Source organism: Salmo salar, chromosome ssa13, assembly GCF_905237065.1.
Source record: "Salmo salar chromosome ssa13, Ssal_v3.1, whole genome shotgun sequence".
NCBI lineage: Eukaryota > Metazoa > Chordata > Actinopteri > Salmoniformes > Salmonidae > Salmo > Salmo salar.
Genome location: NC_059454.1, coordinates 12,232,765 through 12,259,001, shown reverse-complemented (window position 1 = coordinate 12,259,001; position 26,237 = coordinate 12,232,765). Strand labels below are relative to the sequence as shown.

Here is a 26,237-nt window from a genome sequence, read left to right as displayed (position 1 = left end):
CACAATGGTTATTGTAGTTATGGAGCTTTAGGAATGTAGTCCGGGGAAAAAACGCAGTTGTTTAAACATGTATTAGCTGGTTTGGCTGTGAGCTGAACCATGTTCAGGTGGTTGTGAATGGGTCTCCAGTGTGCTGCTAGCTGGGCTCTCCTCACAGACCCACTACCTCATATACAATCTTCCCGCTAGTTATTATGGAATATTATGTACATTGTAATACAGTTAACTAGAGTACTGTAAGTGACACACACACACACACACACACACACACACACACACACACACACACACACACACACACACACACACACACACACACACACACGAGAATGGGTCAGGTTGTTACAGTGGTTATGACCTCTGCTGGGGTCAGTTCCAGGCAGTGAGAGACGGACGGTACTGCAGACTCTGCTACCTGACGCACGCTACAGCATCCTGGTCACTGCAGACTCTGCTACCTGACGCACGCTACAGCCGCCTGGTCACTGCAGACTCTGCTACCTGACGCACGCTACAGCATCCTGGTCACTGCAGACTCTGCTACCTGACGCACGCTACAGCATCCTGGTCACTGCAGACTCTGCTACCTGACGCACGCTACAGCATCCTGGTCACTGCAGACTCTGCTACCTGACGCACGCTACAGCATCCTGGTCACTGCAGACTCTGCTACCTGACGCACTCTACAGCATCCTGGTCACTGCAGACTCTGCTACCTGACGCACGCTACAGCATCCTGGTCACTGCAGACTCTGCTACCTGACGCACGCTACAGCATCCTGGTCACTGCAGACTCTGCTACCTGACACACGCTACAGCATCCTGGTCACTGCAGACTCTGCTACCTGACACACGCTACAGCATCCTGGTCACTGCAGACTCTGCTACCTGACACACGCTACAGCATCCTGGTCACTGCAGACTCTGCTACCTGACACACGCTACAGCATCCTGGTCACTGCAGACTCTGCTACCTGACACACGCTACAGCATCCTGGTCACTGCAGACTCTGCTACCTGACGCACGCTACAGCATCCTGGTCACTGCAGACTATCATAACCGAGAGGGAGGGAGCAAATCGGCACAGGACAAGACCAGTGAGGCTGTCTTACACTGTAATAATCATTCACAGTTATAGTCATTCACTATCACCTGGGATGTCAGATCACACATGCACTAGTATACTTAAACTGTCTGTCTGTCTGTCAAGTAAAGAGCTTCTGTCATATATTGTGTGTGTGTGTGTCTGTCGGTGTGTGTGTTTCTGCACCAGGCTTTGATATGGAGGCCTTTGGTCTGACCCAGAGGGCTCATTCATCTATGGAGGGTCTTGCAACCAACCTTTTTATCTTCAATACTCTACCCACCTATACTGTGTACAGAGACGTCCAACTGGCCCAGAGCACAGGGTGAGACATTCACACACAGGCAAACACACACACACACACACACGTACATCCTCTTACTTAGCGGTCCTATATTGTCCCTCCTGTCCACAGGTTCATCCACCCAGCAGGCCTCTCCCCAGAGCACACCATAAGTATAGTGTTCTGTCTGCTGCAGGACACCCGTAGCTCTCTGGCAGCTCACTGACAACAACTTCCAGCCCAGATGGGCGTGGCACTGGACCTCGAGTCTGAGGAGAGGGAGGGTGTTGGGTTCAGCAATTTTGAGTGGTAGTTTTTATTGTGATAGTGTTCGTTGTTGTGCTAGTGGTAGTTTTTATTGTGATAGTGTTCGTTGTTGTGCTAGTGGTAGTTTTTATTGTGATAGTGTTCGTTGTTGTGCTAGTGGTAGTTTTTATTGTGATAGTGTTCGTTGTTGTGCTAGTGGTAGTTTTTATTGTGATAGTGTTCGTTGTTGTGCTAGTGGTAGTTTTTATTGTGATAGTGTTCGTTGTTGTGCTAGTGGTAGTTTTTATTGTGATAGTGTTCGTTGTTGTGCTAGTGGTAGTTTTTATTGTGATAGTGTTCGTTGTTGTGCTAGTGGTAGTTTTTATTGTGATAGTGTTCGTTGTTGTGCTAGTGGTAGTTTTTATTGTGATAGTGTTCGTTGTTGTGCTAGTGGTAGTTTTTATTGTGATAGTGTTCGTTGTTGTGCTAGTGGTAGTTTTTATTGTGATAGTGTTCGTTGTTGTGCTAGTGGTAGTTTTTATTGTGATAGTGTTCGTTGTTGTGCTTGTGGTAGTTTTTATTGTGATAGTGTTCGTTGTTGTGCTTGTGGTAGTTTTTATTGTGATAGTGTTCGTTGTTGTGCTTGTGGTAGTTTTTATTGTGATAGTGTTCGTTGTTGTGCTAGTGGTAGTTTTTATTGTGATAGTGTTCGTTGTTGTGCTAGTGGTAGTTTTTATTGTGATAGTGTTCGTTGTTGTGCTAGTGGTAGTTTTTATTGTGATAGTGTTCGTTGTTGTGCTAGTGGTAGTTTTTATTGTGATAGTGTTCGTTGTTGTGCTTGTGGTAGTTTTTATTGTGATAGTGTTCGTTGTTGTGCTAGTGGTAGTTTTTATTGTGATAGTGTTCGTTGTTGTGCTTGTGGTAGTTTTTATTGTGATAGTGTTCGTTGTTGTGCTAGTGGTAGTTTTTATTGTGATAGTGTTCGTTGTTGTGCTTGTGGTAGTTTTTATTGTGATAGTGTTCGTTGTTGTGCTAGTGGTAGTTTTTATTGTGATAGAGTTCGTTGTTGTGCTAGTAGTAGTTTTTATTGTGATAGTGTTCGTTGTTGTGCTAGTGGTAGTTTTTATTGTGATAGTGTTCGTTGTTGTGCTAGTGGTAGTTTTTATTGTGATAGTGTTCGTTGTTGTGCTTGTGGTAGTTTTTATTGTGATAGTGTTCGTTGTTGTGCTAGTGGTAGTTTTTATTGTGATAGTGTTCGTTGTTGTGCTTGTGGTAGTTTTTATTGTGATAGTGTTCGTTGTTGTGCTTGTGGTAGTTTTTATTGTGATAGTGTTCGTTGTTGTGCTAGTGGTAGTTTTTATTGTGATAGTGTTCGTTGTTGTGCTAGTGGTAGTTTTTATTGTGATAGTGTTCGTTGTTGTGCTAGTGGTAGTTTTTATTGTGATAGTGTTCGTTGTTGTGCTTGTGGTAGTTTTTATTGTGATAGTGTTCGTTGTTGTGCTAGTGGTAGTTTTTATTGTGATAGTGTTCGTTGTTGTGCTAGTGGTAGTTTTTATTGTGATAGTGTTCGTTGTTGTGCTAGTGGTAGTTTTTATTGTGATAGTGTTCGTTGTTGTGCTTGTGGTAGTTTTTATTGTGATAGTGTTCGTTGTTGTGCTAGTGGTAGTTTTTATTGTGATAGTGTTCGTTGTTGTGCTAGTGGTAGTTTTTATTGTGATAGTGTTCGTTGTTGTGCTAGTGGTAGTTTTTATTGTGATAGTGTTCGTTGTTGTGCTAGTGGTAGTTTTTATTGTGATAGTGTTCGTTGTTGTGCTAGTGGTAGTTTTTATTGTGATAGTGTTCGTTGTTGTGCTAGTGGTAGTTTTTATTGTGATAGTGTTCGTTGTTGTGCTAGTGGTAGTTTTTATTGTGATAGTGTTCGTTGTTGTGCTAGTGGTAGTTTTTATTGTGATGGTGTTCGTTGTTGTGCTAGTGGTAGTTTTTATTGTGATAGTGTTTGTTGTTGTGCTAGTGGTAGTTTTTATTGTGATAGTGTTCGTTGTTGTGCTAGTGGTAGTTTTTTTTGTGATAGTGTTCGTTGTTGTGCTAGTGGTAGTTTTTATTGTGATAGTGTTCGTTGTTGTGCTAGTGGTAGTTTTTATTGTGATAGTGTTCGTTGTTGTGCTAGTGGTAGTTTTTATTGTGATAGTGTTCGTTGTTGTGCTAGTGGTAGTTTTTATTGTGATAGTGTTCGTTGTTGTGCTAGTGGTAGTTTTTATTGTGATAGTGTTCGTTGTTGTGCTAGTGGTAGTTTTTATTGTGATAGTGTTCGTTGTTGTGCTAGTGGTAGTTTTTATTGTGATAGTGTTCGTTGTTGTGCTAGTGGTAGTTTTTATTGTGATAGTGTTCGTTGTTGTGCTAGTGGTAGTTTTTATTGTGATAGTGTTCGTGGTTGTGCTAGTGGTAGTTTTTATTGTGATAGTGTTCGTTGTTGTGCTAGTGGTAGTTTTTATTGTGATAGTGTTCGTTGTTGTGCTAGTGGTAGTTTTTATTGTGATAGTGTTCGTTGTTGTGCTTGTGGTAGTTTTTATTGTGATAGTGTTCGTTGTTGTGCTAGTGGTAGTTTTTATTGTGATAGTGTTCGTTGTTGTGCTAGTGGTAGTTTTTATTGTGATAGTGTTCGTTGTTGTGCTAGTGGTAGTTTTTATTGTGATAGTGTTCGTTGTTGTGCTAGTGGTAGTTTTTATTGTGATAGTGTTCGTTGTTGTGCTAGTGGTAGTTTTTATTGTGATAGTGTTCGTTGTTGTGCTTGTGGTAGTTTTTATTGTGATAGTGTTCGTTGTTGTGCTAGTGGTAGTTTTTATTGTGATAGTGTTCGTTGTTGTGGTAGTTTTTATTGTGATAGTGTTCGTTGTTGTGCTTGTGGTAGTTTTTATTGTGATAGTGTTCGTTGTTGTGCTAGTAGTAGTTTTTATTGTGATAGTGTTCGTTGTTGTGCTAGTAGTAGTTTTTATTGTGATAGTGTTCGTTGTTGTGCTAGTGGTAGTTTTTATTGTGATAGTGTTCGTTGTTGTGCTTGTGGTAGTTTTTATTGTGATAGTGTTCGTTGTTGTGCTAGTAGTAGTTTTAATTGTGATAGTGTTCGTTGTTGTGCTAGTGGTAGTTTTTATTGTGATAGTGTTCGTTGTTGTGCTAGTGGTAGTTTTTATTGTGATAGTGTTCGTTGTTGTGCTAGTGGTAGTTTTTATTGTGATAGTGTTCGTTGTTGTGCTAGTGGTAGTTTTTATTGTGATAGTGTTCGTTGTTGTGCTAGTGGTAGTTTTTATTGTGATAGTGTTCGTTGTTGTGCTAGTGGTAGTTTTTATTGTGAAAGTGTTTGTTGTTGTGCTTGTGGTAGTTTTTATTGTGATAGTGTTCGTTGTTGTGCTAGTGGTAGTTTTTATTGTGATAGTGTTCGTTGTTGTGCTAGTGGTAGTTTTTATTGTGATAGTGTTCGTTGTTGTGCTAGTGGTAGTTTTTATTGTGATAGTGTTCGTTGTTGTGCTAGTGGTAGTTTTTATTGTGATAGTGTTCGTTGTTGTGCTTGTGGTAGTGTTTATTGTGATAGTGTTCGTTGTTGTGCTAGTGGTAGTTTTTATTGTGATAGTGTTCGTTGTTGTGCTAGTGGTAGTTTTTATTGTGATAGTGTTCGTGGTTGTGCTAGTGGTAGTTTTTATTGTGATAGTGTTCGTTGTTGTGCTAGTGGTAGTTTTTATTGTGATAGTGTTCGTTGTTGTGCTAGTGGTAGTTTTTATTGTGATAGTGTTCGTTGTTGTGCTTGTGGTAGTTTTTATTGTGATAGTGTTCGTTGTTGTGCTAGTGGTAGTTTTTATTGTGATAGTGTTCGTTGTTGTGCTAGTGGTAGTTTTTATTGTGATAGTGTTCGTTGTTGTGCTAGTGGTAGTTTTTATTGTGATAGTGTTCGTTGTTGTGCTAGTGGTAGTTTTTATTGTGATAGTGTTCGTTGTTGTGCTAGTGGTAGTTTTTATTGTGATAGTGTTCGTTGTTGTGCTTGTGGTAGTTTTTATTGTGATAGTGTTCGTTGTTGTGCTAGTGGTAGTTTTATTGTGATAGTGTTCGTTGTTGTGGTAGTTTTTATTGTGATAGTGTTCGTTGTTGTGCTTGTGGTAGTTTTTATTGTGATAGTGTTCGTTGTTGTGCTAGTAGTAGTTTTTATTGTGATAGTGTTCGTTGTTGTGCTAGTAGTAGTTTTTATTGTGATAGTGTTCGTTGTTGTGCTAGTGGTAGTTTTTATTGTGATAGTGTTCGTTGTTGTGCTTGTGGTAGTTTTTATTGTGATAGTGTTCGTTGTTGTGCTAGTGGTAGTTTTTATTGTGATAGTGTTCGTTGTTGTGCTAGTGGTAGTTTTTATTGTGATAGTGTTCGTTGTTGTGCTAGTGGTAGTTTTTATTGTGATAGTGTTCGTTGTTGTGCTTGTGGTAGTTTTTATTGTGATAGTGTTCGTTGTTGTGCTTGTGGTAGTTTTTATTGTGATAGTGTTCGTTGTTGTGCTAGTGGTAGTTTTTATTGTGATAGTGTTCGTTGTTGTGCTAGTGGTAGTTTTTATTGTGATAGTGTTCGTTGTTGTGCTTGTGGTAGTTTTTATTGTGATAGTGTTCGTTGTTGTGCTAGTGGTAGTTTTTATTGTGATAGTGTTCGTTGTTGTGCTTGTGGCGTGTTGACTCATCACAGTGGATCACTTCCCCCCCCAAAAAACAAATGATGATTATTTAACCGCTTTGTTTCCTCCTGCCACCCTCCTGTCTCTGTGTCCCACTACAGCTGTGAGCAAGATGCTGCTGTACTAGTCTGGATTGCAGAGGGGAGGTTCAGGAGCTGACCTTCGACCTGCCACAGGTCCAAAGGCTGTTCTACGACATCGTCCACAAAGTCAGAGAGAGAAAAAGACTCTATGTACATAACTAACTGTACCGTCACTAACTAACTGTAGCGTCACCGACTGTACCTAACTAACTGTACCGTCACCGACTGTACCTAACTAACTGTACATAACTAACTGTACCGTCACTGACTGTACCTAACTAACTGTACATAACTAACTGTACCGTCACTGACTGTACCTAACTAACTGTAGCGTCACTGACTGTACATAACTGTACCGTCACTAACTGTACCTAACTAACTGTAGCGTCACTGACTGTACCTAACTGTACATAACTAACTGTACCGTCACTGACTGTACATAACTAACTGTACCATCACTGACTGTACCTAACTAACTGTACCATCATTGACTGTATATAACTAACTGTACCGTCACTGACTGTACCTAACTAACTGTACCATCATTGACTGTACATAACTAACTGTACCATCACTGACAGTGGCTAGTGTTCAGCAGACCATGTATTGTGTTTGTGTAACTCCTCTAATGTATTTGGATCAGTCTGAAATGGCTCTGACCTCTGACCGTAACCTTTATCTTTTCCTGGTGTTTTTCACGGCACCAGGGGAGTTGAGGGGAACATGGGATGAGTGGACCTAGAGTAAAAATGAATGATCTCTGGTTATCTCTCTCTATTCCCCCCCTCCTCCTCCCCCCTCATCCATCCATACATACCGTACATCCATCTGTGTTTCAGGGCTTCCAGGGTATGCCAGGACACCCAGGGTCTGGTGGGGGGGGGGGTTAAAGTACTGAGGGATAAACAGAGCAACAACAATCAGCCCACCACAGAAGTTTGGTGTTCACGGTGCTACCTCGTCATCTAGTGATAGTGGTTGATCGTAGTTTGCCTTTTGATTGACAGGGTCTTTCTGAGAATAAGGGTGAGAGAGGACAGAAGGGAAGTTTGAGTTTTATCTTACAAGTCCCTGTAACACCTGACTTTCAGATGGCCAGAGCTCTCTTGTTGACCCATTGATTGACAGACATGCTCTGTGTTTTAGGGAGAGTCTCAGTCCATGGCAATGATCTTCCAGCTAGTCACACAGGCCTGTTGTAACGGCTGTCTTCGTCGTCAGATGAAACAGAGAAGTCATCGTCGGAAAAGGTGGACCAATACGCAGCGGAGTGAGTGTTCATATTCAATATTTAATTAATAGAAACACTTTAAACAACCGACAACCTACAGTTCTGCTAGGTACAAAACTAAACAGAAACACTTACCCACAAAACCCAAAGGAAAAACATGCTCCTTATGTGTGACTCCCAATCAACAACAACGAACTACAGCTGTGCCTGATTGGGAGCCACACGGCCCAAAACAAAGAAATACAAAAAACCTAGAAAAAGAACATAGAACGCCCACCCAATGAAACACCCTGGCCTAACCAAAATAAAGAACAAAAAAACCCTCTCTATGGCCAGGGCGTTACACCTGTGAGCAACTGGTGCACAGTACGTATCATCGTACATTCACAGCATAAGCTTTCCCATAGTTATGTATACTGAACAGAAATATAAACGCAACATGCAACAATTTCTACGATCTTACTGAGTTACAGTTCATAAAAGGAAATCAGTCAATTGAAATAAATTTATTAGGGCCCTATTTTATGGATTTCACATGAATGGGCAGGGGCACAGCCATGGGTGGGCCTGGGAGGTATAGGAGGACAGGCCCACCCACTGGGGAGCCAGGCTCACACACTGGGGAGCCAGGCCCAGCCAGTCAGAATGAGTTTCCCCTACGAAAGGGCTTTATTACAGACAGTAAATACTCCTCAGTTTCATCAGCTGTCTGGGTGGCTGGTCTCAGATGATCCCGCAGGTGAAGAAGCCAGATGTGGAGGTCCTGGGCTGGCGTGGTTACACGTGGTCTGCTGTTGTGAGGCCGGTTGGACGAACTGGCAAATTCTTTAAAATAATGTTGGAGGCAGCTTATGGTAGATAAATTAACATTTAATTCTCTGACAACAGCTCTGGTGGACATTCCTGCAGTCAGCATGCCAATTGTATGCTCCCTCAGACCTTTAGACACCTGTGGCATTGTGCTGTGTGACAAAACTGCACATTTTAGAGTGGGCTTTTATTGTCCCCAGCACAAGGTGCACCTGTGTAATGATCATGCTGTTTAATCAGCTTCTTGATATGCCACACCAGTCAGGTGGATGGAATCTCTTGGCAAAGGAGAAATGCTCAATAACGGGGAAGTAAACAAATTTGTGCACAAAATTTGAGAGAAATAAGTTTTTTGTGCATAAGGACAATTTCTGGGATTTTTTATTTCAGGTCATGAAACATAGGACCAACTTTACTTTACATGTTGCATTTATATTTTTGTTCAGTGTACAATGACCATGATCCATTGAGCGCCAGCTTGTCCAGTCTGTGTGGAGCAGACACAGAGACCTCGTTGACGGAGAGAAGAGAGAACGTGCGAAAGGGATAGAAAGTAGTTACTGTGGGAGGTATCTCTACCTGAAAATATATGATCTTAGTGATTGATAGTTGATATTCAGCAGTCATAAAAGTATGCCTTATTTACTTTGAAGAAATACTAAAATAGTGATTTTGTCAGACAGCATAGGCAGCAGCTCTATAGAGATGAGATTATGACTTGGAATGAAAGTCATTGAATAAAACAAATATTTTATTAAAGTAAAGTAATGTGAATAAATGATGGTTACTAAGTGATAAGCAGTAATGGGAAGTCACTACCATCATGGATTTTTTTATGAATTGTTTTATTCTGTGTTGTTACAGCATTCAACCCACATAATCCATAGTGCACTTCATGTCAAAAATAATTATCCAAACCAAATCGAAAACATTGATTATTTTTTAATAATCGAACCAAAACCGAACTGACCTCAAAAAGCAAAGGCATCGCAGGAGCTGTCGGACAGACGGGACCTCCAGGCATCGCAGGAGCTGTCGGACAGACGGGACCTCCAGGCATCGCAGGAGCTGTCGGACAGACGGGACCTCCAGGCATCGCAGGAGCTGTCGGACAGACGGGACCTCCAGGCATCGCAGGAGCTGTCGGACAGACGGGACCTCCAGGCATCGCAGGAGCTGTCGGACAGACGGGACCTCCAGGCATCGCAGGAGCTGTCGGACAGACGGGACCTCCAGGCATCGCAGGAGCTGTCGGACAGACAAGACCTCCAGGCATCGCAGGAGCTGTCGGACAGACGGGACCTCCAGGCATCGCAGGAGCTGTCGAACAGACGGGACCTCCAGGCATCGCAGGAGCTGTCGAACAGACGGGACCTCCAGGCATCGCAGGAGCTGTCGGACAGACGGGACCTCCAGGCATCGCAGGAGCTGTCGGACAGACAGGAGAGATCGGTCCCCAGCAGTGGCTGTCATAGAGGTGCTCAACCACAAACAGGTATAACAGCCATATCCGGTACCATGTGACAAGCTATGATCATAACATTTCAACATCCAATTGATTTTACTATTTAAAAAATGTGTTTGGGTAAAGCAGGATACCTAGATACCTGTACAACTGAATGCCTTCAACTCTAATTCCTTAATTATTAGCATCCACATCTTCAGTGCCTGGGGAATAGTGGGTTAACGGCCTTGCTCAGGGGCAGGAAGACATATTTGTACCTTGTCAGCTCAGGGATTTGATCCAGCAACCTTTCAGTTACTGGCCCAATGCTCTAACCACTAGGCTACGGTCTCTTATCTGTTCATGCTTTCATCTGCATCTAATTTTACAGAGGACCCATATCTTCTATATATCAGCCTTGAGCACACTTGAAAGATGGATTTTCTTGTGACATTGGGGTCCATCTCCTATCATCTCCTTCATTTTAAGTAAAACATTTAAAGTGCCAAGAGCACTTATGCCATTAAACCTGATGGACAGACTGGGGCTGACGAAGCACCACAATAGAGCGTATTTGGTGACTCAGAGACACATGCTCCTCTATAAAGGGGAAAAGGAAGTTGACCTGCTCTTCACCCCTTCCTCTTCTCATGAAACACAAATGTTTCAAGTGTTTCCTCTTACATAAAAAATGATTAAATGTACATTTGTAAGTATTTGAATAAGTCAACCAAGTGTGTTAACAAACTTTCTAACATATTGTATAAGCCAACATTTTAATGGAAGCAAGTGGATATTTTGTTAGACAGTATTTGTAGTAGTTAACTGAAGTATGTTCCCAACTTCACACTGAAAATGTTTGTATGTCTATTAATTACGATCCATGTTTTTTGTTTTCATGCACTGTTTGTGTATGCATGCGCAGCATTTGACCATGAGACTGGCTTTCACAGATATAGTCTTAATGTTTCTACAGCAGGATGACAATGAAGAGTAAAACAAACATGTCTATAAAAGTGCACTGGTTCTAACTTTCCTAATCCCCAAACAGTGGGCAAGTTTTTACTTCAATGACATAATGATTATATTATGTAGTTTTTGCAAGACAATACTATTAAATAGGCTACTGTTACTGGGGAATAACATTGGCAGTTGAGTATGATCAGAATTATCCAATATCTCCAATCAAGAGACGTATTCTTTGTTGCAAGAGCGCCACCTAGTGGTAGCTACATTGCTAGGAATCATTATTTTAAGAATTTGTTGCAGGGGTGGATATTTCTGAGAGCACCCGCATCCGGATCAACATTTCAACATGGCAAGCCGAAAAGGTTCACATCAGAGCCGGGGAAATGGTGATAAATATTCGGTGTTGTTGCCAACTTACAATGAACGTGAGAATCTACCTCTTATTGTGTGGCTACTGGTGAAATACTTCGGTGAAAGGTTAGTAGTCGTTTTTTTAGCTACACTAGCTGTAGCCCAGAGTGAATGACAAGATCTGTAGCCCAGAATCGGCGATGAGCTGTCAATAAAAATCAGATTTGCTAGGGGACAGCCAATGGCTTACTTTAACAATCTGCTGCTGAGATTTTCAGCCGGTCATTTGTAATATAATTTTATGAAATAAACCCAGATTTTTTTTCTTTATTTTTCTTTAGAACATGACTTATAAATACCTTAATGAGCTTATTACAAATGCCTTACCTCTTCATAACAACAAAAGGAAGTTGTGGGTGGTCCAGTCAATTATTTAAACATGCAACATTGTACGCCATAGACATCAAGAACTGCAATCACATTTTACATGTTGTGCCTTTTTAAAAGAGTAATTCTTGTAAATTAACTAACTCAATTTGAACAGTTGTCAGATTAGCATTTTATTTGTTGTGTGCTGAGTTGAAACATCTGTTTGCATGTCATTTACAGTGGATATAACTATGAGATTATTGTAATTGATGATGGAAGTCCGGATGGGACACTTGAGGTGGCAGAACAACTGCAGAAGATATACGGAGAGGACAAGATAGTAAGTGATTGGAATAGATATTAGTAGTTGTAATTTGACATTCACATACCTGCTGACATAACACATTCTTGCTGGGTTTTTTTTTTCTCCAGCTCCTTCGACCAAGAGCAAAGAAACTAGGGTTAGGCAAGTGTCACATACTCATTCATCAAAGTGAACACCAGTGTTGCATCTGTATTTTAGCACAATATCTCAGACACACTACACACACATCTGCTAATGTCATCTGATTCTTCCTTCAGGTACTGCCTACATCCATGGCATTAAACATGCTACAGGGAACTATGTTTTCATAATGGACGCAGACCTCTCCCATCATGTGAGTGGATCTCCTGTATATCTGGCGGGGACAATACAATAGCAGACAAACAGGGTGGGATAGTGGCTACGGACCCTGTACATTCAATATGTTTTAGTCCAATACTATATTTAGTTCATTTTACTATTCAGGGGGTAACTTGTGGTGTTATAAAACTTGCTTGATGGAATAGGCCTATTTGTATACGAATGCTTCATAGACAGAATGACTTTTGAAATCATGCATGCTAAAATACATCCTGTTTCTCTTTGTTTGCAGCCTAAATTTATTCCAGAATTCATAGAGTAAGTAATCTATTTGAATTTATCCCAAAATGTGAACGTGTATTTTTCTGAAATGCACACATTCACTAGTCCGCTGCACACATTCACTAGCCCGCTGCACACATTCACTAGCCCGCTGCATCTCTACCATATGATCGTCAGTTGCCAAATAGCTGATGTGAATGTGTTTGTCTCCAAGGAAACAGAGAGAAGGCGGGTATGATCTGGTGTCAGGCACCCGGTACAGAGGAGATGGTGGCGTATACGGTTGGGACCTGCGCAGGAAGCTCATCAGGTAACTGCAGTGGCACACGCTCACTTCTGTTACATTACGATTGTTGGCTGTCATTTCTCCTGCTTGTGCAACCACCAAACTCTAATGAGAGTTTAATTAAATATTCCATTTTCCTCATATCTTTCTGTCCTTCCCTCCCTATCTCTCTTACAGTCGGGGAGCTAACTATGTCACACAGGTGTTGCTGAGACCTGGGGCATCAGACCTGACTGGCAGCTTCAGGTAAGTGGCAAAATGTAAATAAGTTTGAAGAACAGCAGGTACAGTTATCACACCTGCATACCGGTACATCAGCCTCTATCTGTGAACTATTGTCAGATGAAAACCTTGTAACTCCATTTATGTCAAAGAATAAAACATGTTTTACATGTATTGAAAGCAGTACTCTAAACAGGACCAATAAAATGTATTCAAAATAGCTTCTAAAGTTTTGTAATTATATGTTTGTTAACGGGAAAATATGGCATTTTTTTTTTTCAATTTCCTGAAAAGTTTCTGTTTTGGAGATGAGAGGTTTTCATTCGTCAGCAACGTAGTGGGTGTTATCTCATGCTGTGTTTGTTCTGATGCATGATGACATCAGGCTCTACAAGAAGGAAGTACTGGAGAGTCTGGTGGAGCGGTGTGTGTCCAAAGGCTACGTCTTTCAGATGGAGATGATTGTCCGTGCTAGACAGGGGAACTACACTATTGGAGAGGTGAGGCCTTTCAACCCTTTGTGTGTTTTGTGTCGTTGTACCATTTTGAACGCTTGTCATGTCAATAGGTTGAACTATATTCTTTCCGTCTTCCAAACAGGTTCCAATTTCGTTTGTGGATCGTGTTTATGGGGAGTCAAAACTGGGAGGAAATGAAATAGTATCATTCCTGAAAGGACTGCTTACTCTCTTTGCGACAACATGATTTATGATGCTCTAGGTTTGAACTCAGCAGCACTGCTTATATGATGGTTTCTTTGTCATTTAGTCAGGGCGTTTAGTGCAGTAATTAGCCAACATCAAAATGACAGACTATGCCCTTTTTTATGAATCGTTGATTATTGACAAGAAAAGCACAGATGGTAATTAATTAGAAGAATTAATCTCCCCTCCCTCTAGTCTAGATGTATCTCCAAACCAGTGGAGGCTGCTGAGAGGAGGATGGCTTATAATAATGCCTGGAACGGAGCAAATGGAATGGCATCCAAACCATGTGTTCTGATGTATTTAATACCATTCCACCTATTACGCTCCAGAGATTACCACGAGCCCGTCCTCCCTGGTTAAGGTGCCACCAACCTCCTGTGCTCTAAACAGACAGGTTTTGAAGCATAATTCCAGGTGAATACAGTCACAAGATCCTTATGTATACTTATAGATGGATGAACTTATTTTCACATTTTTCAAAAATTTGTATTCACCCTAAACTGAGAGACCTTTGATTGTTGTAATAAAAACAAAATCAATGGTAATAAATAGTTTACCTTATTTCCTATTATTTTGAATTGGTTGCTGCATGGCTCTTTCCTTTATTGGAATCTATGTAAACTGTAAAATGTGCATAGGCAGCAACAAACACAATACACATTGTTAGTGTGCTAATTAGTCGCATTGTTTAACCTGCACTGTGTTAATCTGGTTTCCTACACTAACAACGGTGAGTGTGAAAGTATTTTCTTTCTTTACCCAGTGATCTGATGTAAAATGCAGATAAAACACAATATAGCAGGATGATTTGGCTCCTGCATGTTTCAATATTGAGAGGACAATATTAGTTTGGAATGTAATGCCCAGAACATGGTGCAATGGGGAGAAGTCAACCATGGCCTTCAATGGGCCTTGCCTTTGCTGCCTTGGAATAAATAATCCTTAAGCATAAAAAAGATGAGACCATAACTAATCACCCATTAATTTAAATCCAGTATTCACATGATATGGTCCCTCCATCCCAATCTCCCAGGGGCCCATGCCAAGATGGGCAGAGAACAATTTGCACTCAGGCTTGGGAAATGCCCCAGACTCGGGAAAGTAGTCCCGGTGAGTTTAGTGTAATGGGAACGTAGCATAGAACAGCGCCACCTACTGTTCTCATAGCACTCTGACGTTGGGCAAGTGCAAAGGCACTGTGAGTACTGAGGCACTGTATACATCCGACCCTCTGCAATGAAGGAAGCCAGATGTAGTCCTATAACGCATGCGTTCATTGCCATGCTAAACTAGAGTGCGCCAGCTGTTGGTTAAATCTGGCAAATGCAGCTCGAGCTTGTTTACCCCTGTCCCTCAGGCATAGAAACTACCGACTACCGACCTGACAGACGTTGAAGAACGACCTAGGACAACAGCTGAGGCCTGTCTTGAAAGGTAAGAGCATATAAAGCTAATTGATTAACACACTAATTGAGTTGTATAAGGCTCGACTCACGATTTCACAATGAGTTTTTTTTTTTATGCTAATCAAATACCTATGTCACTTCCGCCCTTTCAATTGCGCCATTTTGGATAGGGCAGTTTCCAGGCTGCTAGGGGTGTATTGTCTCTATAGGAAGAGATGGGAGTGCGTTATCAGTGAACAGTCACAGAGTTAACACATTTTTGGATGAGGGGGTTCCTCGTAATATTTACTACAATGTTAGCCGCACTATATGTTCCTACAATGGGCGTTCTAGGTGTTTATCTAGCTAACTAAATGAGTTTCAACGGCACTTCATACCCGGTAGCCGAGAAGGATAGTCTGTGTCGGACAGTAGTGAGAGGAGTCGAGCTCCCTCTCTCGGTGTGGTGTGACCGCTTGGAGAGAAGACGGCAAGGCGGTTAGCCCCGGTTGCTTATTCGGAGCAATAGGAGTGGACGCGAGAGTGTCTAGCGCATTGTCTCCCGGTTTCTCTGAAGTGATATAATTTACTACAACAAACACCGGATTTCAAACCAGGTAAACACGTCATACTCCGCTGTTCAGATAACCAAGCTAGTTAGGATACACCGCTAACGTTACAGCTAACTGGGTTTAGCTACGGTAACGTTATGATGATGCGTTGTTCGTTCATAGTTACGGTCGGGGAAGAAGGAAAAAAATATATATATATATATATATACTCTAACATGACATGGGTAGATACTTGAGGATAACAAATGAAACAACGTGGATTATTACGATATAGTTAAATAACGGTACAATCAAGTTTAAATACAAATATGATAACGTATATCATAAGTTGTTGGTGAACATGACACCGCTTTTTGGCTCACTAAACTTGGGACACTGAGTTGCGCTCAGAATCAGCACCGAACTGAAGAGAGGTTGTACGGGGCACCTTTTCTAACGCTCGGGTTGGCAGCTGCTAGCTAACGTTAGCGCGCTAGTTCGCCGTGTTTTACGTACACTTCCCTTTGTGGTGGCTCACTACTACACCAGCTACTGCTAGCAAGCTACTAGCTGCTATCGATCTGACGTTTAGTTAATAACATATTACCAGATCAGATGTTATTGTGGCGTAAAACCATGAGGTATGATGCATGTAGTAATCGTGTTAGAAACTATTTGTATCCTCTTTCATTGGTCAACCAGATGTAGACATTAAACAGTATTAATCATTGACTTCAATCAAAGCCATAACCAACATCGATAAGGGGGAGATGGTGATAGCTCGTGAATAACCTCCTCTACTCGCTTAGTTTATTACTAGTCACATTTCACCTATATTAGGTCCCTTCTCTTATCAAATGTAACCGTATTTTTCTAACATTATATAATATAATTTAAAAAAAAAAGTGAACCGGGATTTATAATCAAGTCTGGTAACGTTACCAGATTCATTCAGCAACTTGAGAGAGAGACTAGGTGACACGGGGTTATTATCCGCACATCGCAGGTTTGATTTTGACTGTCGTGATGTCATATGAAAAAGTAGTCTCGCCTCCTTTTATTCACGTCACACAACTATCACAATTGCTATGTAATACAATGTTCCAGCTTTTATTATGTACGTTGTCAACATTGTCTTGGAGGTTAGTTGCATACTCTATTGATTCAACCCTCTGTTCTCATGGTCCCTGTGTGAGGGCAATCAGGAGGAAGACTGGTGGTGAACCCGATTGAACCTTATGGCCATTTAGGCTAGGTGTTCTACTTAAATGCCAACTCTCTTTCTGTGGTGTTTATGGTCATAGATGACCCTTTGCTGACAGGATATGACTGATACAATCAACTTTTGCTTTTGGTAAGCAATGTGAGTTTGGAGGATCAGAGGTGACCAGAGCAAATGTCATCATTGATTCTTAGGACAGACAGAGCTCCGTTGTATATTAGAGATAGGACATAAGGTTTATGGGTAAAATATAGACTACTACTATCTTCCTCTCATCAGCTGTTGAGAGTGGCTATTCTCTGCCAGCTACCCACCCAGCCCCTACTCCCCTGTTGACACATTGTAGATGTTGGGCTCCGTTGCTGACTCAATAGGAGGCGCCATTCCGTGATTGCAGAGAGGCTGCAGAAAAGGGGGCAGGCAGAGCAATGGAGGCCTTACATAATGGAGGCAGAGCTGTCCTCTAGCGCCATCTATAGGCCATGGGAGAAAGCATCGGCAGGAGTAAGCCCAGCCAGCAAGGTAGTCAGGCAGCCAGACAATATTCTGCTCAGCAAGGTAGTCAGGCAGCCAGACAACATTCAGCTCAGCAGCAATGTTCCATCTTCTGTAATATACAACAAGAGCTATGGCATCGGTGGGTGGGTGGATGAAGAGTGTTTGGCCTTGTACTGCTTGTTGCTAAAGCATCTTGTCCTGACCTTTTACCTGAATAGAGAATCAATTCTGTAGTGTTACCATTGTCCAGCATTGACTGGAATATAACAAACCAAACAGCCCAGACAGACAGACGCATAAAGGTGGTGGTAGTAGTAAGGTCATAAAGGATAGAATTGAGTGATGCTGCTGAGGAAAACCACTGATGGATTTATGAGGAAAGGTGACTGACAGGCAGCAGGTATTCTTGTGGCATTCTTCCATAGGAGCAGTAGAGTAACAATCACTGGAGTGGATGTTAGCTCTAGTGTTATTTGGGAAGTGTGTTTCCATCACCCAGGGTTTTTGTTTTGGGTCTGCTGAACGCTGCTCTCTAATGTTGACCTGGGGTGTATTCACTAGGAACTAAATGGAAGCAAACAGAATGTAACAGGGGCGGGACCTAACTGAATTTGCTTTCATTGCGAAACGTTTTCCATTTGGAGTAAACGTTTTCCGTTGCAAAACGTTTAGCAACTGTTTACTACGGTCTTCGTCTAATGAATACGCCCCTGACCTCGCCCGTTGCTCTCCACTGTCCACCTACCTGTGTCCCTCCCTTCTCCAGGTGGGCAGAATGTTCCAGCTCCCGGTCAACAACCTGGGCAGCTTACGGAAAGCCAGGAGAAATGTCAAGCGGGTTCTGGGAGACATTGGTCTGGAGTTTTGTAAAGACCACATTGAGGTGAGCAGCACATAGTTTGATCTGTTCTGCTATCCATGTGTGAGCATGCCCTTGATACACTTTATCACACTGAAGAGATAATAGCTCATTCATTAATAGCTAAGTAATGAATCAGTCTAGAAACATTTCAGCCATCAACTTAGGAGGCCTCAAATTTCTCACGTCTGTTTGACGTTATAATACATGAGCCCAGTCCACAACTATAATAGGTCGTCGACTCCTAGCAAATCATCTCTATCAGACTTGACGTTTTGTATTGATTCTATATGAATTGTGATTAATCGTGTATTTCTCTCCCCTTAGGACTACAAAGACTATGTCCCCGATAATAACGAGTTCTACATGAAGCACACCACCTGGGATGATGTATGTGTGTGGGATCCTTCACTGACCAAAGCCCAGGTGAGTGGCTCACTGCCTGCCTGGGGCGAGGGCTCACTGCCTGCCTGGGGGGGAGGGCTCACTGCCTGCCTGGGGGGGAGGGCTCACTGCCTGCCTGGGGGGGAGGGCTCACTGCCTGCCTGGGGGGGAGGGCTCACTGCCTGCCTGGGGGAGGGCTCACTGCCTGCCTGGGGGGGAGGGCTCACTGCCTGCCTGGGGGGGAGGGCTCACTGCCTGCCTGGGGGGAGGGCTCACTGCCTGCCTGGGGGGAGGGCTCACTGCCTGCCTGGGGGGGAGGGCTCACTGCCTGCCTGGGGGGGAGGGCTCACTGCCTGCCTGGGGGGGAGGGCTCACTGCCTGCCTGGGGGGGAGGGCTCACTGCCTGCCTGGGGGGGAGGGCACACTGCCTGCCTGGGGGGGAGGGCACACTGGAACACCTTTTATTTTAGCGTTGTTGCTCATTTGTCTCTTAAAAGCTTTTAACTGGGTTATTGTCTGTTTATTTTGAATAAATAACATTTTATTTACATAGAGTAAATGTCATCACACGACTGACCACTGTCTCTATCCCCCCTGTGTCTCCCAGGACTACAGATCAAAGCCTTTCTGCTGTTCCGGCTGCCCCTTTTCCTCCAAATTTTTCTCAGCGTACAAGAGCCACTTCCGCAACGTCCACAGTGAGGACTTTGAGAGTCGCATCCTGCTCAACTGCCCCTACTGCACCTACAATGGGAACAAGAAGACTCTGGAGACGCACATCAAGCTGTTCCACATGCCCAACAATGTGGTTCGCCAGGGCCCCGGGGGCATGCAGGGGGCGGTGGGTGGGCTGAAGGACAGCATGCAGCTGGGCAAGAGGCCTGGAGAGAGCATCGAGCAGGCGGTGTACTACTGCAAGAAGTGTACCTACAGGGACCCGCTTTACAACGTGGTGCGCAAGCATATCTACCGAGAACACTTTCAGCATGTGGCCAAGCCCTACCTGGTTAAGCTTGAGGAAAAGACCACGCCCAACGGTGCCGCAGCAGGTACCACCACGGGCACAGGGAACACAGACCGCAGCAGCAATACTAATACCAATGCTAACGCCAACAGCAACACCATCCACTGCAAGCGCTGCCTCTTTTTGCCACGCACCTATGAGGCACTGGTGCAGCATGTTATTGAGGACCACGAGCGAATCGGTTACCAGGTGACCGCCATGATTGGTCACACAAACGTGGTGGTACCTCGCGCCAAACCTGTCATCGTGGTATCCCCGAAGACGGGGGAGAAGACTGTCATCGGGGTAGGACCTAAAGGTCAGCTAGTGACCACCACAGTGGGGGGAGTCCGCTCCGTTTCTACCCAGAACCTCAGCAGGATCGTCATCCCAAAGTCAGGCCTGAGCTCAACAGGACTCCTGTCTGGGGTTCACCTGAAGCAGGGGGCTTTTGGGTTAAAAAGTGGGACTACCCAATCCTTCTCTATAGGTGGGCAGCAGGTGAGAATCACTCTGCCTGGCAACGCAAAGGTGTCTGTGCCCCAGCATTCTCAAGCAGCCAAACAGAACCTCACTGGTGGTTTGCGGAGCCCCATAGTGGTGAGTTCCTCCTCGTCTACGCTCAACTCCCGGGTCCAGGCGGCTGCCGCCACGGTGGCCTCGGTCACGGCCAAGGGGAAGGGGGGTAGCTCTGTCCTGGGCACGTCGTACACACAGAAGTGGAAAATCTGCACCATCTGCAACGAGCTCTTCCCTGAGAATGTGTACAGCTCGCACTTTGAGAAGGAGCACAAGGCGGAGAAGGTCCCTGCAGTAGCCAACTACATCATGAAGATCCACAACTTCACCAGCAAGTGTCTGTACTGCAACCGCTACCTGCCCAGTGACACTCTCCTCAACCACATGCTGATCCACGGCCTGTCCTGCCCGCACTGCCGCGCCACCTTCAACGACGTGGAGAAGATGGTGGCGCACATGCGACAGTCCCACCCGGACGAGACGGTGGGGCCGCGCACCGATTCCCCTCTGACTTTCGACCTCACTCTGCAGCAGGGCAACCCCAAGAACGTCCAGCTGATTGTCACCACCTACAACATGAGAGACGCACCACAGGAGTCCGTGGCCCTCCATGCCCAGAGTGCCTCGTCATCCACACAGATGGGCAAGAGGACCGTGCCCAGCCAACCCCCAAAGATGCCCTCTGATTCAGAAGACGGCTCGCCTGCCAAGAGTGCACCTCAGGCAGCCGTGCCGTACAAGAAAGACGTGGGCAAGACTCTGTGCCCGCTGTGCTTCTCCATCCTCAAGGGCCCCATCTCTGATGCACTGGCACACCATCTGAGAGAGAGGCATCAGGTTATCCAAACCGTGCACCCGGTTGAGAAAAAACTCACCTACAAATGTATCCACTGCTTGGGTGTGTACACGAGCAACATGACAGCCTCCACCATCACACTGCACCTCGTGCACTGCCGTGGTGTGGGCAAGTCCCAGAACGGGCAGGACAGCAGGCCTGCGCCCTCCCCCAGGGTCTCCCAGGCCCAGGGCACTAGCCTCAAACGGGCCGGCTTCGAAAACTGTGACCCAAACGACCCAAAGCGGCGTAAGTTGCCGCCTGGAGAGCCAGAGAGCCCCGCGGCTTTTGTAGAGAATCCAGACGACCCTGTCAACCTGGTCCTTGACCCCAAAGGTCACGAGGATGAGTCGTACGAGGCGCGGAAAGCCTTCCTATCGCAGTACTTCAACCGCGAGCCCTACCCAACGCGTAGGGAGGTGGAAAAACTAGCCGCAAGTCTGTGGTTGTGGAAGTCTGATATCTCCAGCCACTTCACCAACCGCAGGAGGAAATGCACGCGGGACTGTGAGACCCAGAAGGCTGAGGTGCTGCTGGGCTTCAACATGCAGGACATCAGCCAGCTCAGCCACGAACTGACCTTTGACTCTGAGTGCTTGTTTGAGGGCAAAGGAGACAGTGGAGAGACAGTGGAGAGGCGGACGTCTAGGACATGCATCGGGCGGTCTGAGCAGGCCATTCAGCGCATGGAGGAGAGGGCTGTGGCTAACGGTGCTGCTACTCTCCAGCGGGGTATTTCAAAAGGGTCTGGCAGTGAGGCCAGGGCCACAACCCAGCCCAACTGTGGGGCCAAGAGCGACCAAAACAAGACAATCGGAAGCACCTTAAAACAGAGGGGGCCTCAGTATCTCTCAGAACCCATCGCTATTGACTCAGATAGCGATGAGGATGAAATGGATGATGGTGAGGAGGAGGAGGAGGAGGAGGATGATGATGAAACGGGAGCAGTAGAAGTGAATTCCATGGGTAATGACAGGCTGGCTGCTGGGAGAGAGGGAGAGATGGTAGGGACAGGGGCCCACTCCAGCCCAGACCTAGAGGATATGGAGGAGGAAGAGGAGAAGGAGGATGATGAAACGGGAGCAGTAGAAGTGAATTCCATGGGTAATGATAGGCTTGCTGCTGGGAGAGAGGGAGAGATGGTAGGGACAGGGGCCCTCTCCAGCCCAGACCTAGAGGATATGGAGGAGGAGGAGGAAGACGAGGGTCATGTAGAGAATGGATATGGCTCAACGCTGCTGGAAAGGCAGGCTAAAGGGAAGGAAGCTGTTGCCAAACTGGGTCAATCGGGAAGTGGAAAAACTAGGGTCCAACTCGGCAAGCATCAGGTCTGACCAATTGACACAAACAAATGACGCACACAGAGACGTTACATTTGATCCATGCCAACAACTCTGCCTCACCAGAAGTTCAGAGCTAGAAATGGTCAATGGTGTCATGAAGGAGAAGAGGTGAGAAGGAGAGCCTCTTTCCTTTTCACTTCCACAAGCCATCCAATGATGTTTAAACAAGTCATGTCAAAGGCCAATTAAAGCTGCTCAGTCCTAAAGTAGCTATGAGTGATGTAAGATTTGTGAACAAAGTTTATACTTTACCTCCAGGGGTTAAGAGAACCCTGAAATGATTTGCCTTCTATTTACTTTACTAGAAAATTCAGATTAGTACTTATTCTTGTCCATTTGGGCGACGAGTTTCACTGTGGCAAAAACTTGAGTTATTACGATTTACTAGCTTTTAAGAGAAACTAGAGAATCCAACATTTCTCGTTGCAGGAATAGCTAGTGTATATTTGTACAGTCTTTTAGATCTGTTTGGAGAGAAGTTGCTATAGATGTACTCCTCAAATCTTTTCTTTCTGTGTACAAGCTAGCTGTGTATGTTCTACATTGGTTCGCTAGATGTTGCTTTGGTGACTGGTATTTTCAGTATGTTTTATTTTTATTTTTTTAACAAAACCATAGCGTTTTTGCTAAATAATATATCTATATATATATATATATATAAATGCAATTTTTAAATGAACATAATTGATTGCTTTAGTTTTTTTTCGCTGTTTGTTTACTATGATTGATTTATCCTTTTATTTACAGTAATAACTTTGGTTCTATTGAAAGAGTTCCTCATATCCTTCTCCCCGTTAGTGAAAGTGAAGGGCCATTTCGACTGATCTCTGTAGCCCTGTGCTTTGTAGTCTAGACTGTACTTTCTTCTCTTCACTCGCCTATTCCTTATTTTACCACCGAGAATAGACGTTTGCTGTCGCCTTTGAAACAGAGAGCATTCGCTATTTAATAGGACATTTCTGTGTGTGTTTTAATTTGTGATCTTCAATTTGATTTCTTTTTTGTTTTTAACTTGAGCATCTATGAACAATAAAGTGTTGCGTTGTGCTTCTCCTAGTCTAACCTCTTTTCTACGTCTTATGCTCTGTGACACACACCTTTTTTTTTAATGGAGACTAGATATGGTTTGTCCTAAGAAGTAGCACCACAAGTTAGGTTTTCCCAAACGTAACCCATGAGCTAGCTGTAAACAGTCACTGGTGGTACAAATCCTATTGTCTCCGGTATTATTACAGTTCATTATGACAGTAAATTACAACCCATTAACAAGGTGTTCGGTGTGGAAAACAAAGGGTTCATGGGTGTAGTCCATGTGAGCTATGTTATTCTGTGAGACTGGAGCATGAGGCGTCTGGGACTTAGTGGACCCACTACTGGTTCAGATGGTGATGGTTGATGACAAATCAACAGTAGATTGCATTAACTCTTTGTTAGTGGATTGTATTAACTCTTTGTTGAGGCCAATCTGCTCGAGTGTGTATCAATCTGGTGCCAAACCCAAAAAATAATGACAGTACCATATTGACTCTGTTTGATTGATTATAGTGATGATTTTATATATGAGATATTCATTATGCTACAAATGTGTTTTGTTCTTATGTTCCATACCGTAGATAGTCTAGCCTCCTGGTAAGAATGATATAAAATGGAGGGAAATTGCCCCTCTGCGAGAGCGCATCCTCCCCCTTACTGGCTTGCTCAGTGTTGCTATGCTGGTATGGAGGGAGGGAGGGAGGGAGGGAGGGAGTGGCAGGGGGAGGCTGAAAGAGAGGCCTAGCAGACTGGGAGACGTGGAGGCCTCATCTGCAGTGTTGTGAGCAGCAGGAGTACTAAGCAGACTGAGGGGGAAGGGAGACTGGGAGGGAGGGGGGGGTGAGGGAGGGAGACTGAGGGGAGAAAGAGGGAGGGAGGGGAGAGAGAGAGAAGGGAAGGCAGGCAGGTGAGGAGGGAATGTAATGGGAGAAAGCAAGACTGGCAGAGGAAAGAGAGGGTGGGGGAGACAGAGAAAGGAAGGGGGAAGGGAGACAGAGAGGGGGATGGGAGAACAAGAGAGGGAGGGGAGAAAGGGAGAACGAGGGGGGAAGGGAGACCGGGAGAGAAAGGGAGGGGGGGCAGAGAAGGCGAGGGAGGGAGGCAGGCGAGGAGGGAATGGAATGGGAGAAAGGAAGACGGGGAGAGGAGGAAAGAGAGGGTGGGGGAGACGGGGGAAGGGAGACCGAGAGGGGGATGGGAGAACGAGAGAGAAAGGGGGGGAGGAGGGAAGGGAGTGAAGTAAGAAAGGGAGAAGAGGGGGAGGAGGGAAGGGAGTGAAGTAAGAAAGGGAGACGGGGGAGGGGAATGGAGTGAGGCAGTGAGGAATTGAAGCTCCTACTGGTGCCCCCTGGAGTTAGAGTGTCTCTGTACTGTCTCTAGTGTTAAATACAACACACTGTAAGTATGGAGTCAACAAGAGCACCAAAGGTTAGGAACAATCAGCACAGTATTTGGGATGAGTTTTTACCTGTCTGTGTTACATCTATTTCGGCAAGGGTGATTTCATGTTGATGTTTCAATGGTGTCATCGTGGCGTGGCTGTTGTCCAATTTGTTCACCAAACTGTGATTTTGTTAGTTAAGAAAATATAAAACTCCAGGGACATAGCCATTGACTAGAGCACATCATATTCAACAGGAGCTTCAGAGGCTACGACCTACGACCTATGAAATAGCCAACTGTGAAGCGCTTTAATGGAAATAATACACCAAGAGTATTAAAGGGAACAATACTATCTGTCGTCAATGTGTCAAACACAGTATTTGAAGACACCAGATAAATCATAAATATTCTGGGATTATTCATATTAGTTGATGTGGACATCACAATCAGATTGAGCAAAAAAACATTTAAATAGTGTTTTAATGCTCTCTAATTGTCAGTGTTCCAAAACGGGACATTATTTGTCTTTTTATCTAAACATGCAAACACCATCAGATATAATTCATAGCAAGCAGTGCACTGAAATAACATTCAGATGAACTGGAATGACATTCACTCTCATGAGATGGGTGGTCCAAAAATAACTAACTGAAAGCCACACTGCCAAGAAGCCATGAGTGTAACTGCATTGAGGCAAATGTCACTGGGCTTCTTTGGCTATGTGCACTGACACTGCCTACTTAATTTGTTCAATTAGCAAACAAGTGTCAACACACCTATGTTAACACAGTCAACACACCTATATTTTAGCTTTAATTAGCTTAAAAATGCAAAGATGTTTCTCAGCACCTATATTGAGGTTTTAATTAACTTAAAAATGCATGGCAAAATGTGTAGAATAGCATTAGATTAGTTATAAAACTGCACATTTTTATCTTTGCCCCATAGCAAAATGTGTAGAATTGCAGGAAGTTAGCAGTTTTCCACAAACAATTGTTTTATAACATTTTTGGGGCCCACCCAAATTTCAGCAGGCCCACCTACCAACGAATTTCAGGCTACGCTACTGATTGACATTTTGTATGTCAAATTGAACTTGCAAATAGAAACTGGTACTCCCTGTATATAGCCGTGCTATATTCTCCTGCCTGTATATAGCCATGGTATTTTACTCTTCTTGTTATTCATTATTCAGTGTGTATTTATTCCTCGTGTCACTATTTCTATTTTTTATATTTAACTCTGAGTTGTTGGAAAAGGACTCGTAAGTAAGCATTTCACTGTTAGTCTACACTTGTTGTTTACGAAGCATGTGACAAATAAAATTCTATTTCATTGTATTTTGCTGAATTATATATTTTGAAGGAAACTGTCTGCGCTAACAACAGATGGCGCAATTGAACAACATACAAACATCGAGCAGCTCAGGAAAGGACCTCACTTTGGTCAAGGTGTATTATAAAGGTTTATCTTCGATATACACGACAGTGACAGAAAACCGAGCCCATTTCCTTATGTTTTACTTTCTTCG

The 26,237-nt window shown here is 43.9% G+C and overlaps 2 protein-coding genes and 1 pseudogene across 3 annotated transcripts; all 3 read left to right on the top strand.

Annotated features, from left to right (window-relative positions):
- Positions 1–9,961, top strand: part of LOC106566455 (uncharacterized) — a 51,230-nt pseudogene extending 41,269 nt beyond the window's left edge.
- Positions 9,962–11,161: 1,200 nt separating this feature from the next.
- Positions 11,162–14,270, top strand: LOC106566454 (dolichol-phosphate mannosyltransferase subunit 1). The gene is made up of 9 exons (XM_014134508.2): positions 11,162–11,327; positions 11,811–11,910; positions 12,003–12,036; positions 12,153–12,229; positions 12,488–12,513; positions 12,692–12,787; positions 12,941–13,009; positions 13,371–13,485; positions 13,586–14,270. The coding sequence occupies exons 1-9, from the start codon at positions 11,197–11,199 to the stop codon at positions 13,688–13,690; spliced, it is 753 nt and encodes a 250-aa protein (XP_013989983.1). The 5' UTR covers positions 11,162–11,196; the 3' UTR covers positions 13,691–14,270.
- Positions 14,271–14,446: 176 nt separating this feature from the next.
- Positions 14,447–23,347, top strand: LOC106566452 (activity-dependent neuroprotector homeobox protein). 2 transcript variants are annotated; one of them, XM_014134507.2, is made up of 4 exons: positions 14,447–15,126; positions 18,115–18,231; positions 18,535–18,633; positions 19,199–23,347. In XM_014134507.2, exons 2-4 carry the CDS (start codon positions 18,124–18,126, stop codon positions 22,280–22,282), a joined length of 3,291 nt encoding a protein of 1,096 aa, XP_013989982.2. In that variant the 5' UTR covers positions 14,447–15,126; positions 18,115–18,123; the 3' UTR covers positions 22,283–23,347. The 2 variants fall into 2 exon arrangements, with proteins under 2 accessions (XP_013989982.2, XP_013989981.2); XM_014134506.2 differs by lacking the exon at positions 14,447–15,126 and adding an exon at positions 15,237–15,694.
- The last annotated feature ends 2,890 nt before the right edge of the window (positions 23,348–26,237 follow it).

Bases quoted from the DNA above. Each gene is read 5' to 3' on its own strand.
- LOC106566454 (XM_014134508.2), top strand. From the start codon at position 11,197: ATGGCAAGCCGAAAAGGTTCACATCAGAGCCGGGGAAATGGTGATAAA. The intron at 11,328-11,810 runs GTTAGTAGTCGT...TGTCATTTACAG, and splicing joins GTGAAATACTTCGGTGAAAG to TGGATATAACTATGAGATTA. The intron at 12,230-12,487 runs GTGAGTGGATCT...CTTTGTTTGCAG, and splicing joins ACGCAGACCTCTCCCATCAT to CCTAAATTTATTCCAGAATT.
- LOC106566452 (XM_014134507.2), top strand. From the start codon at position 18,124: ATGTTCCAGCTCCCGGTCAACAACCTGGGCAGCTTACGGAAAGCCAGG. The intron at 18,232-18,534 runs GTGAGCAGCACA...CTCTCCCCTTAG, and splicing joins TTTGTAAAGACCACATTGAG to GACTACAAAGACTATGTCCC. The intron at 18,634-19,198 runs GTGAGTGGCTCA...TGTGTCTCCCAG, and splicing joins CTTCACTGACCAAAGCCCAG to GACTACAGATCAAAGCCTTT.